We start from the raw sequence: 13949 nt of genomic DNA on the forward strand, positions 1-13949 counted from the left end.
AACATGGATGGACCTAGAGATTATCATACTAAGTGAAGTAAGTCAGACAGAGAAAGACAAATATCATATGATATCACTTATATGTGGAATCTAAAAAAATGATACAAATGAACTTATTTACGAAACAGAAAGAAACTCACAGACATAGAAAGCAACCTTAGGGTGATCAAAGGGGAAGGGGGGAGGGATAAATTAGGAGTTTGGGATTAGCAGATACAAACTACTATATATAAAATAGATAAACAACAAGGTTCTACTGTATAGCACAGGGAACTATATTCAATATCTTGTAATAACCTGTAATGGAAGAGAATATTAAAAAGAATATATATATATATATATATATATATATACATGTATAACTGACTCCCTTTGCTGTACTCCAGAAACTAACACAATGATATAAATCAACTATACTTCAATAAATAAATAAATAAAACAAATCCAGGTCTCTTCACCTCCAATCCAGTGCTGTTACCACCTCAGCACAGGTGATGCAAACAGAGATCTTGACGTCTTCTCCCCAAGTGCTACTGCAGGGACTGTGGGTAATGTGGGCTCAGAGTGCTATCTAGGATTCTCCTCCGTCCTTCTAACTGCTTACTCTTGGTACTTCTGAGGTGTGGTGAAACCCAATCAAGAATCACTGCGGGATGTACAGAATGGACCTGAGGACACAGTGGGGCAAGGGGAAGTGGGACAGAGTGAGAGAGTAGCATTGACATATATACACTACCAAATGTAAAATGGATGGCTAGTGGGAAGCTGATGCATAGCACAGGGAGATCAGCTCGGTGCTTTGTGACCACCTAGAGGGGTGGGATAAGGAGGGTGGGAGGGAGGCTCAAGAGGGAGGGGATATGGGGATATATGTATACATAGAGCTGATTCACTTTGTTGTACAGCAGAAACTAACACAATGTTATAAAGCAATTATGTGCCAATAAAGATACTAAAAGAAAAAAAAAGAATCACTGAGGGGCTTCCCTGGTGGCACAGTGGTTAAGAATCCACCTGCCAATATAGGGAACACGGGTTCGAGCCCTGGTCTGGGAAGATCCCACATGCCGCGGAGCAGCTAAGCTCGTGCACCACAACTACTGAGCCCGCGTGTTACAATTACTGAAGCCCGTGCACCCAGAACCCGTGCTCCGCAATGAAGAGTAACCCCCGCTCACCACAACTAGAGAAAGCCTGCACGCAGCAACAAAGATCCAATGCAGCAAAAAAAAATTTTTTTTAATTAAAAAAAATATCCAACTTGCTATAAAGAAATGGAAACAAACATACAATAAATGCTTTAAAAAAAAAAAGAATCACTGCGGTGGTCAAAATGAAAATTAGCTCTAAACTTAAATATGTTATCTTAGAGAGTTTATTAGACTGAGAGCAGAAGTGCATTTTTAAAGCACTATGATACTTTGCACAGCATATTCTGCCCAGCAGTCATAGCAGCACCTAATTTAGGATGTACTTGGGGATCCCAAATTCTTTTCTTTTTCCAGTTTTATTGTGATATAATTGACATATAACATTGTGTAAGATTAAGGTGTACAACACAATGATGTGATATTTGTCTATGCTGCAAAATGATTACCACAATAAATTTAGCTAACATCCATCACCTCACATAGTTACAAATTTTTTTTTCCTTGTGATGAGAACTGTTCAGACCTCTCTCTTAGCAACTTTCAAATATACAAAACAGTACTTTTAGCTATAGTCACCATGCTGTACATTAGATCCCCAGAACTTATAACTGGAAGTTTGTACCTTTTGACCACCTTCGCCCAATTCCTCTCCCCCACCCCCTGCCCCTGGCAACCACAAATCTGATCTCTGTTTCTATTAGTTTGTTTTTGTTAGATTCCACATATAAGCGAGCTTATACAGTACTTGTCTGTCTCTGTCTGACTTATTCCACTTAGCATAAAGCCCTCAATGTCTATCCATGTTGTTGCAAGTGGCAAGATCTCCCTATTATTTATGGCTGAATTTTATTCCATGCGTATACATACCGCATTTTCTTTAACCATTCATCTGCTGTTGGACACTTAGGTTATTTCTAGATCTTGGCTATTGTGAATAGTGCTGCAATGAACATGGGGGTGCAGATATTTCTTCAGATCCCAAATTCTTAGAGGCTCTTAGGTCATTGGGTACAGGTAGAAAGGTGTAAGCAGTAGGGAATAAGGCTTGTTGGGTGATATGAAAAGAAATGCTATGCCACCTCCACGTAATAATACCACTGTCTATGGTGGAATTTGTGAATGAATTACTTTAAGAAAAAATTATTTTCTTGAGCCCTCAGTCTCTAATAATGCCGTCTATCTCTTGCTACCATTCTGGGAAAGGATTTCTTCCCATAATTCCTTGTATATTGCTGGGATGCAAAAAAAAAAAAAAAAAAAGAGAGAGATGAGATCCGAAGAGGAAGAAAATGTTTTCTGCTTTTGGTCACATGTCCTAAGATCTCAGTAATCATCTTGAGGTTTTTATTTATTTATTTATTTTTTTGCGGTTCGCGGGCCTCTCACTGTTGTGGCCTCTCCCTTTACGGAGCACAGGCTCCGGACGTGCAGGCTCAAAGGCCACGGCTCATGGGCCTAGCCGCTCCGCGGCATGTGGGATCTTCCCGGACCGGGGCACGAACCCGTGTCCCCTGCATCGGCAGGGGGACTCTCAACCACTGCACCACCAGGGAAGCCCCATCTTGAGGTTTTTAAGATTCACAAGAGAGCAGTTTTTTTTATTTTAGAGAAATCGACTACAGAAAGATGAGCAGCAGGAACATGTACCAAGAGCTTCTCACAGGTATGTTGTTTCCTTTGACCCTTGACTGCATCCCAGCAATATACAAGGAATTATGGGAAGAAATATATGCACCCCCACGTTCATTGCAGCACTATTCACAATAGCCAAGATCTAGAAATAACTGAGGGAGTTTCAAATCCTGCTTGGCATGTGTTGTGAAACAAACAGGTTTTCAGTGAGAAGATTTCACCTTTTTCCCATCACAAGCTCCTCCAGATTTCTTTGCTCCCTGGGAGCTCTTGGGGCTGCTCAGCTGGTTCCAGCCCTTTGTTGGCAGCAACTCCAGCCAATGCCTGGAATTGCATGTGTGGATTGGTAGGGAGCCCTCTCTTCCCCATTTTCCTCACTGGAACTGGTGCGCTTCCTCTTCATCTAGATCCTAGCTGTGTCTGAGCACTGTGGTCAGATGTAGAGAACAAACGTTTGGACACCAAGGGGGGAAAGTGGTGGCGGGGTGGTGGTGGTGGTGGTGTGATGAAGTGGGAGATTGGGATTGACATATATACACTAATGTGTATAAAATGGATAACTAAAAAGAACCTGCTGTATAAAAAAATAAATTAAATAACATTCAAAAATTTAAAAAATAATAAATAAACCTTGACCTTTGGGGGAAAAAATGAAAAATAAGATCTAGCTGAAAATAAGTATGCATTTAGTTACATATTCCATATTTCTTCTCTCAACATTGGTATGATACTTTGATGTGTAATCACCACGCTAAACTCAATGCTATGATCATTTATGCTGCCGCATCCATGATTGCTGGACACTAAGCCAATCAGTCTGCTGTTGCTTCCTTGATATCTACAAATAGCCCTAATAGTTCGAAATTATAGTCAAGAAGTTTGGGGGTACTCTTGTTGCAATTGCCCTACTTAAACCCATAGTACCAAAGCTGCTTTGGGATCTTTTCCTGCGATATATTTTGCCTAATGGAACTGTGTCATGATAAACAAATGATGCTATTATTACTTTGTAGATTGTAGACATACCTCTATTGTTATATGAGGCTGGAAGAATGACCTTCCACCTCTTCCTATCAATGGTTAATAGGCACTGTAAGATTCTATAGGAAAAATTAGTGCAACTCTTTCCATAGCAATTGAAACACACGTCTCAAGAAGGGATCACCCATCTAGAGACTGTCATACAGAGTGAAGTAAGTCAGAAAGAGAAAAACAAATATCGTATATTAACGCATATATGTGGAACCTAGAAAAATGGTAGAGATGAACCGGTTTGCAGGGCAGAAATTGAGACACACATGTAGAGAACAAACATATGGACACCAAGGGGGGAAAGCAGCGGGTGGTGGTGGTGGTGGTGTGATGAATTGGGAGATTGGGATTGACATATATACACTAATATGTATAAAATGGATAACTAATAAGAACCTGCTGTATAAAAAATAAATAAAATTCAAAAATAAAAAAGAATTAGTTAGCATAGCTGGAAGGAGTTTATATTAACTGGAGTTTAAACCAATATATAACATATAATGTATGTGTGTGTGTATATAATATGCAAACATCTATGTGTATATGTACATATGCAAACAACTGAAAAATTCTTTAAAATCTTAAGTTGTTTTTATCAGCCCGATACTTACATACTGATAAAAAAAAGAATGAAATAATGCCATTTGCAGCAACATCGATGGGCCTAGAGATTATCATACTGAGTGGAGTAAACCAGACAGAGAAGGATAAGTATCATATGATATCACTTATATGTGGAATCTTAAAAAAATGATACAAATGAACTTATTTACAAAACAGAAACAGACCCACAGACATAGAAAACCAATTTTTGGTTACCAAAGAGGAAAGGGCAGGGGAGACATAGAAAACAAATTTATGGTTACCAAAGAGGAAAGGGCAGGGGAGGGATAAATCAGGAATATGAGATTAACATATACACATTACTACATATAAAACAGATAACCAACAAGGCCCTACTGTATACCACAGAAAAATATACTTAATACTCTGTAATAACTTACAATGGAAAAGAATCTTAAAAGGAATGGATACATGTATATGTGTAACTGAATCACTTTACTGTACACCTGAAACTAATACAACACTGTAAACCAACTATACTCCAATATAAAATAAAAATTAAATTTAAGAAAAGGATATGAAGTTTGTTGTAATCTGTTACAGCAGCAATAGGAAACTAATATAGTCACCAGCTGGTATGTGGCAGAACTGGAATTTTGCAGATAGGTCTGGTGGGCTCCAAAATCATTGCTCTTTCCATCACTATGGAGATGCGGTGCTTTTAAAGAAATGGTGGATGCGACAGTGGAAGGTAAAAAGCTGCAAGGAAGAGCTTAGGAGGGCTGATCCTGGGCTCTACCAAATAACCTCTTCCACATGGCCTGTTGTTTTTCATTTCAATAGTTATAAAGTTATTTGGATTTAAAAAATAATCTTTTCAAGTAATTGCTAGTACTTCTGGCTAGATCTAAAGGTCACTGGTACTTTAGGATGGATTAATCTCAGTTTTTTATTATGTGGTGATAATAACTGCAATGAAGAAATTGAAGTTTTGATTGGGTGAGGGTGAAGCAAGTAATGTTGAAGTAATGGCAGCACTTCAGTTTACAGACAGGCCTGGGGGCTGGGGGAAGGGTGCTGACAATGAAAAGCTGGGGGCCATTCGAGGACAACAGGTACAATATGCCAAAGACGACTCAGCCTATTTCAAACTTCTCCACGGAGAGAACTGCCTGCATGGAAGTTTTCAGATTTCTTAAATTGCATGAGATCCTATTTATACTAGCAATTTCACTTAAACCTTGTCCTCAAGAGCCTTGCCTTTCATACCTTACTCATAACTCATTTCCACAACTAGTGGTCACATCTATGAAAATGAAGCTGTTAAGCAAGTAGGGCTGGCTGGCCTGAGGTGAAATTTGTGAAAGAGGCAGCCTCACCTCTCTCATCTCTATTTGAATCTTAGCAAGGCCTTTAAAGCCTTCCCCAACTGGACGGTTTCTGGCTTTTTGTTTAGTTTTTGTCTGGAAGGTTTTGAAACCTCACCTGGGATGTCACCATCACTGTACGTCCTTCTCAGAGGTTAGTCAAGGCACCAATAGGAAAGGGAGGCTGGCCAGCTAAGTGGATACCTCAGTGATTTTACTATTATATTTCCATTTCTAATCCTATTTCAATACCCTGAATAATCCCAAAGTTTGGGAGGGAAGTAAAACTTCGTTTTTCCTTACAAATAGGTTTAAAACCCTTTCCTTAACTTGAAGCAGTGTTTGGGCACGGGGATGCATTTTGGGTGGGATCCTCATACACACTGTATATGGCTCCCCAAAGGCAAGAAAAGCTCTTGCCTCCATTTAGCTCATTTGGGGTAGACAATCTATAAAGAACGTATTATAGACTATAAAGGAAAGGAGGACAATTATATTCCTTTGTTTCTCATCCGCACTAAAAGATCCAGCAGGTGAAGTCTGAAGGAAAATAGATTTCTTCCCTCCCACTCTTAGTGAATGTGTGGTGCTGCCTCCAATCCTGCCCCACCCTTGATTTAAAAAAAAAAAACAAAATAAAACAGAACACAACACCTAAAAACACAGGGTAGTTTGGAACTGCTGGTAGAGGAGTTGGATGATTTAACAAAAGAGACACTGACAAAAAAAATCATTTTTTTTACAATACTATAATTATAAAGTTGAAGGCACATCCTTGGCAGATATATGTTCAATTACATGCTTATGGAAAAACAAACTACTGAATATCTTGACTATAGTAGATGATTATTGCACAACATCGTCCACTGCTGTTTTGGGTATCAAACAATCAATGTTCAACAATGGTTAGTTAAACACTTCTTTAACTAAAAGCATAAGTTTGAGACGCCTGGTTTTGGCTACAAAAGGCATTTACTATCAGTGCCATTAGAGAAGCTCTTTTAATTGAAGAACAAGAATTCATGCTTTTGTGCTTTATCTGGTTACTCATACCAGATAAACTTTCAGAAGGACTACAGAAAGTTAGCGTAAAAATAGCTAATAATTTGGCACGAATCTGCATTTTTTTATATTTGGTAAAATAATATTTTTAAAATAGAGAAAAGAAACAAAAATATCCAAAAGGAGTGATTCCAGGAATGTTTTTACCTTATTAAAACAACCAGTAACCAGATGCCTCAGCCAAAGAAAATAATAAAATAGAGTAAAATAAATACTAAGAAAAATAATTTTAAAGCAAGATCCATAAGTAGTGGAAAAAATTCTCAATGAACATACATTCTTGATTTTCAGCTGTGTACATAAAAGATACGCACACTTAAGTGTTTGGAAACATCTTGCCTACAATGCTATTTAAGCATTTTGAACAAAGAATACATTCAATAAAAGAATAACTTTTAAAAATTTGAAGCACAATATAAAATTATTTGTTCACAAGGCATCAAATCTAACACCTAAAACGTTGATACTAAACTATGAAAAATAACATTTCTATTTTCACAACTGACAACCATACTTCTTTAGACTATAACACTAAACAGTTATGTTTTAACCGTTGAAATTTAAAAGGCATCTTTGGATATTTAAGATAAAAGGTGCCCCTTAGTTGAGTCTGAACCAGCACTGGATATTAAAACATCCTTGTTATCTTCAGACTGAGGGCGTGGTTGCTGAGTGAATACAAAAGAGTGACAAAGGAACAACAAATAAAGAACTTCAAATATTCTAATATCAAATTCAAATATAAATCCATTTTCCTTCTATATGGGTAATATATGTATATGTGTATTATATGAATAAACACAGATGCATACACACACATTTATAAAATTTGTTCTCATTAGTAACTAATTACTTAAAGCTAGTTACTAACTGAAAGCAGTGTTTTTGATCTCCTCCATATGTCTCTCTCCCAGTGACTACAGCTGCTCTATGAAGCTAATGGGAGTTCAGAATTGCAAGAGACTTGTGGTAGAGAATTCAAAGATGGCTATAGATATTTAAAGCAGGATTCTTTATAAACAGCATGTTTTCTGTTCCTACTAAGGGCTGAAATTACATCCTTGATTTTTCCCAGATTATATAGGCTGCTCTTCTCATTGCCCTATGACATGTGGATCCCTTGGCATGTGAGGCCAAGTGGACAACTCTAACACACACAGAATAATAAAAGTAGTAACTGGCTATGTTCAAGTGCTTCAGAGAGATAGAAGAGTGAAAGTGAGGGGAAGGGGGAGGGGGAGGAAGGGAGGGAGGGAGAGAGAGAGACACAGAGAAAAGTGTTTCTTTTTCAAAAGTCTATATTATACCTTTGCCATATTAGCTATTTCTTCTAGAAGAAACAAGTTGTGGTATGACGGGCCACTGGAATTAAAATAAAAAACAAATATTAAAATTCAAATTGAAAGCATGGAAGATGGCACAGGCATTGGTCTAAAAAAGAGCCTAGACCTACAAACTCATTCATATTTCATTAAAATTGGTTCGCTTTTCTAGATTAATAGCACCTTCATCAAGTTTCAGCTCTGTCTTTAAGATAGCTGAGATAAAAATGAAATCTTTTCCAAATCTGAAAAGTCAGCATGGAATTATGTTGTAAACTTTTTTGAGTGCATATGAAAGAACAAGAGAAAAAGGAAGTTGGAAAGGAGGGAAGAACCCCATCCCCCACTCCCACCTGATTTTAGACTCTGCTCTGTAAAAGCGATTTTTGATATTTATCACTGACCTCAAGGGGAAATAAGAACTAACATTTACTGAGCACAAATCCTATGTGCTAGGAATTGTGCTAGCAGCTTTACATATGACAATGGGAATAGATGTTAGGAATTTACGTATGAGTTTTCTTCACTTACATATTCTGCATCTGAAATCCACCTTGCAGTTAACAAGTTAATTTAAATAGTGATACAAGTACCAGATCTCTGACCAGTGTATTAACTCCCAGGCACTCACAGGGGGATTTCTAAATTTATATGTTGATGAGAACAAGCCCGTGAATATGCCAACCACACTAACTAGCAAGTGCAAATGTTTTAAACTAGAGAAAAATATAGATTTAGCTAAAAGGTATCACAACCTAGGGAAATTCTCATTTCTGTATTACAATTTACTGTATTTCTTGGTAAAAGTGGCTTTGTGTAATAGCATTATTTTAAAGTCATTTTGAGAGATTATCTAAAACAATAAAAGACAATTAAAATATATTAAATTATAAATATCAGCTAATGTCTTGCATTCTCTCCAGAAAAGGACAAATTTAGTGAATCCAGGTAATTTTATATGACCGGTACATGTTAAACATGGTAGTGTCAATCTTTGGAAAAAAATCAATTGTAGAAGTGGCTCAAAATCTTAAGTTTCTGAACTGAGGCTGATAGATGATACTAAGAACAACTTATAGCTGAACCCAGCAGGAGTGAACTGAAAGCTTGCACAGAGCTAGGAAGTCACTGAAGGAGGAATCTGATATATTTTTTACAACAATGGAAAGGTGGGAAGCAGGGAACCATATAGGTCCTGAAAGTCTTTTGAGCTACAAGATAAAGAAACAAACAAGTTACTGGAAAAGTTGTCAGTTATTTTTGTCAATGAGAAATCACCTACACTTAGCTCACTTGAAAGAACCTAATAAAAGAAAACACATTGGGGCATCTAAGAAAGCGACGGCTTTGTGACCACCTAGAGGGGTGGGATAGGGAGGGTGGGAGGGAGGGAGACGCAAGAGGGAAGAGATATGGGAACATATGTATATGTATAACTGATTCACTTTGTTATAAAGCAGAAACTAACACACCATTGTAAAGCAATTATACTCCAATAAAGCTGTAAAAAAAAAAAAAAAAAGAAAGCAACGGCAAAGACAAAGATGCAGGGAGAAGAAGGGGGAAAGAAAGCCTGTAATAAATAGGCCTGTCTATTTTTAAACAGTTTCTACTATTTTGCTTCTAAAACAGGATTCTTTATACAGTGCTTTGAAAGCCATTACTCCCCAATCTAGCAGGGAGGAGGGCTCGAGAATCTCCTCAAGATTATGCGCTCAAATCTTCAAATTTTCAATGATCTTTTCTTGAACTTTTTTTTTTGGGTCAAATAAAAATTATCTATGACCTTAGCAGCAATTCAGTAATCTTCAGTTGTAGGACTTGTAAACCTCCCTGGTCTACCTTATCTGTTGCTAGTGAAAACAAAAAATACTGGAAATTCATTTTCAATAAAGCTAGGTTCCAAGCTGATGCCCTGAAAAAGATATTTTTGCCATTAGACAAATGCAATTCAAATAGATTCCCTAACATAAGAGCATGAGACCAACATAAAGCCCTGCAATATTTTAAAAAGCTAAGGTGACCATGAATGCTGTGTCAGTGCAGAACAACATCATCTAGCAGCACTCTCTGTGGCCTGTTACAACGCACTGTCGTCATCTTCCCTGCAGTCTCCCACCAGGAGTGAGTGCTTGTCAGGTTCACTAGTACCAACACTGTTCAGTGATCGTTTATCAGACAGCAGTGAGTTTATGGAGGCTCTGCTGTAATTAACAATCCGGTCCAGCAAACCCAGTTTAGGAGAATTTCTTGAGGTATCATCTATTCCAACATGAACACTTATTTCTGAAGGACTTTTCTGTTCCATCTGGCCTCGGGCATGTAGTTCATAATTCTCATAAGTTGGTTTCCTGTAACTGAAAAGATGCAAAAGTATACTAGTTTGAAATAATCAAACGCGAACTATCCGCTTGTTACATTCAAAAATGAAAAGAGATTAACCTGGTTTGAAATGTATAAAGGTGGTCAAAAGGAGTTGTGTGAGGTCACATGATCAGAAATCCTACTTCTGAGAGCCAGTGTACTAGATTTTACCCCACTCAGTGCTTGTGGTTGCTCTGTATATACTACATAAGGTGATAATTATGTAGTTAACATTTATTATTAAGAACAGTTTGGGCTTATCATTGACCAATACAAGAATAAAACCTAGCAAGACTGACTGTGGGTGAGAAGCGTGAGCGAGCTATCATACTTACAGTTTAAGGAGGAGTGAAGAAAGTACTACTGAAACAGATGAAGCAGCCATTGCAGCAGATCCCATCCAGGGCTGCAAAACCAAACCAATGGGCATAAAAACTCCTAGAAAACAATTTTGGATTAGTTAGACCAAACAGTACTAAACAGATTACCACTGTGTTCCTAATACATATATACAAATAATTTCCTTCTTTGATATTTATTCAGCAATTTATCCTCCTGTTGGTAGAGATTTATGTCGTTGCCAATTTTTCACTAATAGAGTGTTGCTGTGAACATTCTTGTACATGCCGCCCTGTGCATGTGCTTGAGAATTTCCCTAGGGTATATACCTAGAGGTGAAACAGCTAGATTATAACATAGGCACACCTTCAACTTTAGGTAGATATTTCTCAGTTGCTCTCCAAAGTGGCTGTACCAGATCACAAACCCTCCAATAGTGTATGAGAGTTCATATTCTACAAACTCATCCACACTTGGTTTTGACAGACATTTTAAAATTTGTGCATATGATGGGGATGAGACAGACTTACTGTACTTGTAATTTTTATGTGCTTATCTGTATTTTTTCTACTTTTTATACAGTGACTGTATATTACTTGTATAATTTTTTAAAAATAACTTGTTCCATGAATTAATCTCTCTGGACTTTGTTCTTTTACTCTTTGTCTCTCCATCTGTGTGTCCCTGTTGATAAACAGTTTTGTAATTGTTCTCACGTTATCTCATGTCCTTCTTTGGCTCTAAAACCAGAGAGAACAAGAAGAAAGTGATAACTATTTTTCTTATGTTATTACTAATACTAACATCTACCAAGCCCCTAAGTAATGGGGATGATTGGATGCTTATTAAATAATTCTAAACTGCCTTTTCTTGGTCGTATTCCTTTGTTCAATTTCTCTCTCTGTCTTTCTCACATCTGGTTCCCAAACTTTAAAAAAAACTGTTGGCTATTAGAACATTAAGAAAATTCTCTGCATGCTATAATTACAACAATGAAACAAGACAAAAACCAATACAGACTAAAAAAGATCAGAAAGGTGTATACTAAAATACCAACAGTAGTTGTATTCGGGTAGTGAGATTAAAGCTAAATTTATTCTCTTCAGCAAAAACTAAATGAGTAAGCAAATAAGTACGTACGTGTGTGAGAGTATATGGAGAAAAAGATGAAGCAATGTGGCAAAATATTATTAACTGGTGAATTTCGGTGAAGGGTATTTTGTTTTATTGTATCATTTTTCTCCTTGTTTATGTACATTTGAAAATTTCAAAATACAAAGTTGAAGGTAAAAATAAGGTAAAAATAAAATAAACCTATCAGAAGGCTTATACATTCTAGGCCATAATGAACATGCTGAAAATTTAAATTATTGATTTTAATATTACCTCTCACCATACCAGCAGGCTACATACAAAACTGAGCTCAAAACTAATAATAAGAAGACTAAAACTTCCAATACGGTAGGCCTCTAATGACTTCATGAAAAAAGCAATACAAGTTAACTGTCACATACCAGCAGCTATGGGAATTCCAATCAGATTATAAATTAGAGCAAAGACAAAATTTATCCGAATCCTCTTGACTGTCTTCCTTGATAAATCAATACTTGCCACTACATCCAGAAGATCATTCTGAGAACAGAAATATTTGTGATATTAGCAAGAGACTGTAACTTGACCAGTAACTTGTATTTGATACTGTGTATACCGAAGATGATGTGTACCTTACGGTAATATGTGAATTAACTACAAATCTGAGATATTGCTAAAAATTTGAGGCTGTCTTGGAAGGGGGTTTTCAGGAATTTTTCTCAGGGTTCTGAAAATACTTTTAGGGTTGTATGCTGGTACAGGGACTAAATCCCACTAAAATAACCTCAGCAAGTATTTGTTGAAGATAAGAGTATCATACGTATATTCCCAAATCTAATGCTTCACTTTAGAAGCTTGTCATTCTCATTTGCTTCGCTGAAATGAGAAAGTCTGGAAGTAATTACTAAGACTTCTCATACTTCCATCTTGAACTCTCCCAGTCTCAATGGCTAGGAGCATGGGAATTCGAAGGGCACAATCATTTTGTTCAATATACAACACTATCCCTGACCATGTAGAGCAGTCTCACACTCCTCAAAGGTCAGACCATAGGACTTACCCGTATCAAAACCACATCGGCTGCTTCAATGGCTACATCTGTGCCTGTGCCAATGGCAATTCCAACATTAGCCATCGCCAGAGCTGGGGAGTCATTGATTCCATCTCCTACCATTGCTACCCGGTTCCCCTCCTCTTGGAGTTGCTTCACCTTAGCAACCTTGTGGGAAGGTAGAACTTCAGCAAACACCTTAGTAATGCCAACCTACATGGGCAAAAATAAACTCCATTCATTTCAAGAAATATTACTGAGTACCTGAAATATAACTCGGCAATGATGAGCCATCAGTTTCCACCTACCAAATGTCCAAATTGTAAGAGACAAATAATATCCAGGGATAGTAAGGATATGGGGAAATGAGCTCTCTTATATACTGTTGGTGGGTGTGTAAGTTGGTACTGTCTTTTTGGAGGGTACTTGGCAGCATCTATCAAAGTGTGCATGTCATTTGGTTCAGCAATTCCACCCCTAGCTATATTTTGGACATACCTGTACATGTATAAAAATAAGTATGTCCAAGGATGTATATTACTGCCTTATTTGTAAAACAAAATTTTCAAAACCACATAAATTATTTTTTTTATTAGAGGAATGGTTAAGTACATTGTGACGCATCCGTACTATGGAATTCAATGCAATGATGTAGAAAGAATGAAATAAGTTTATATGTTCAGACATGGACAAAGCTCCAAGGCATATATATATTGCTATCTGAAAGAAAGCAAACTGCTGAACAAGTTGTACAAAAATGATCCAATTTATGTTCAAAGTACCAGAACTATACATCTGTATATGAACATATAACCATATGAAAAAGTGTAAGGGGGTAGGGCTGGACAGGGAGGCTTGGGAAAATGGTGACTTAAACGTTCTACTTTACAGCCTTCTGTATTTTTTATACAAGAATGTATTTATATATTATCTTTATTATTTAATAGAAGATGGGAGAAGGCATTGCAAAATA

At 37.1% G+C, this 13949-nt stretch overlaps 1 protein-coding gene across 2 annotated transcripts in view; it reads right to left on the minus strand.

The window, feature by feature from the left end:
* Window positions 1-6476: 6476 nt before the first annotated feature.
* The window catches only part of ATP7A (ATPase copper transporting alpha), a 142677-nt gene continuing 135204 nt past the window's right edge, over window positions 6477-13949 (minus strand). For both annotated transcript variants that reach the window (XM_067723590.1, XM_067723591.1), the window contains exons 20-23: window positions 12986-13189; window positions 12348-12465; window positions 10830-10932; window positions 6477-10487 (exon numbers count right to left, since the gene is read on the minus strand). In XM_067723590.1, coding sequence (XP_067579691.1) covers window positions 10211-10487; window positions 10830-10932; window positions 12348-12465; window positions 12986-13189 — 702 coding nt within the window. In that variant the 3' untranslated portion in view covers window positions 6477-10210. The remainder of the gene's footprint in view (window positions 10488-10829; window positions 10933-12347; window positions 12466-12985; window positions 13190-13949) is intronic.

Source organism: Pseudorca crassidens, chromosome X (assembly GCF_039906515.1).
Source record: "Pseudorca crassidens isolate mPseCra1 chromosome X, mPseCra1.hap1, whole genome shotgun sequence".
Lineage (NCBI taxonomy): Eukaryota > Metazoa > Chordata > Mammalia > Artiodactyla > Delphinidae > Pseudorca > Pseudorca crassidens.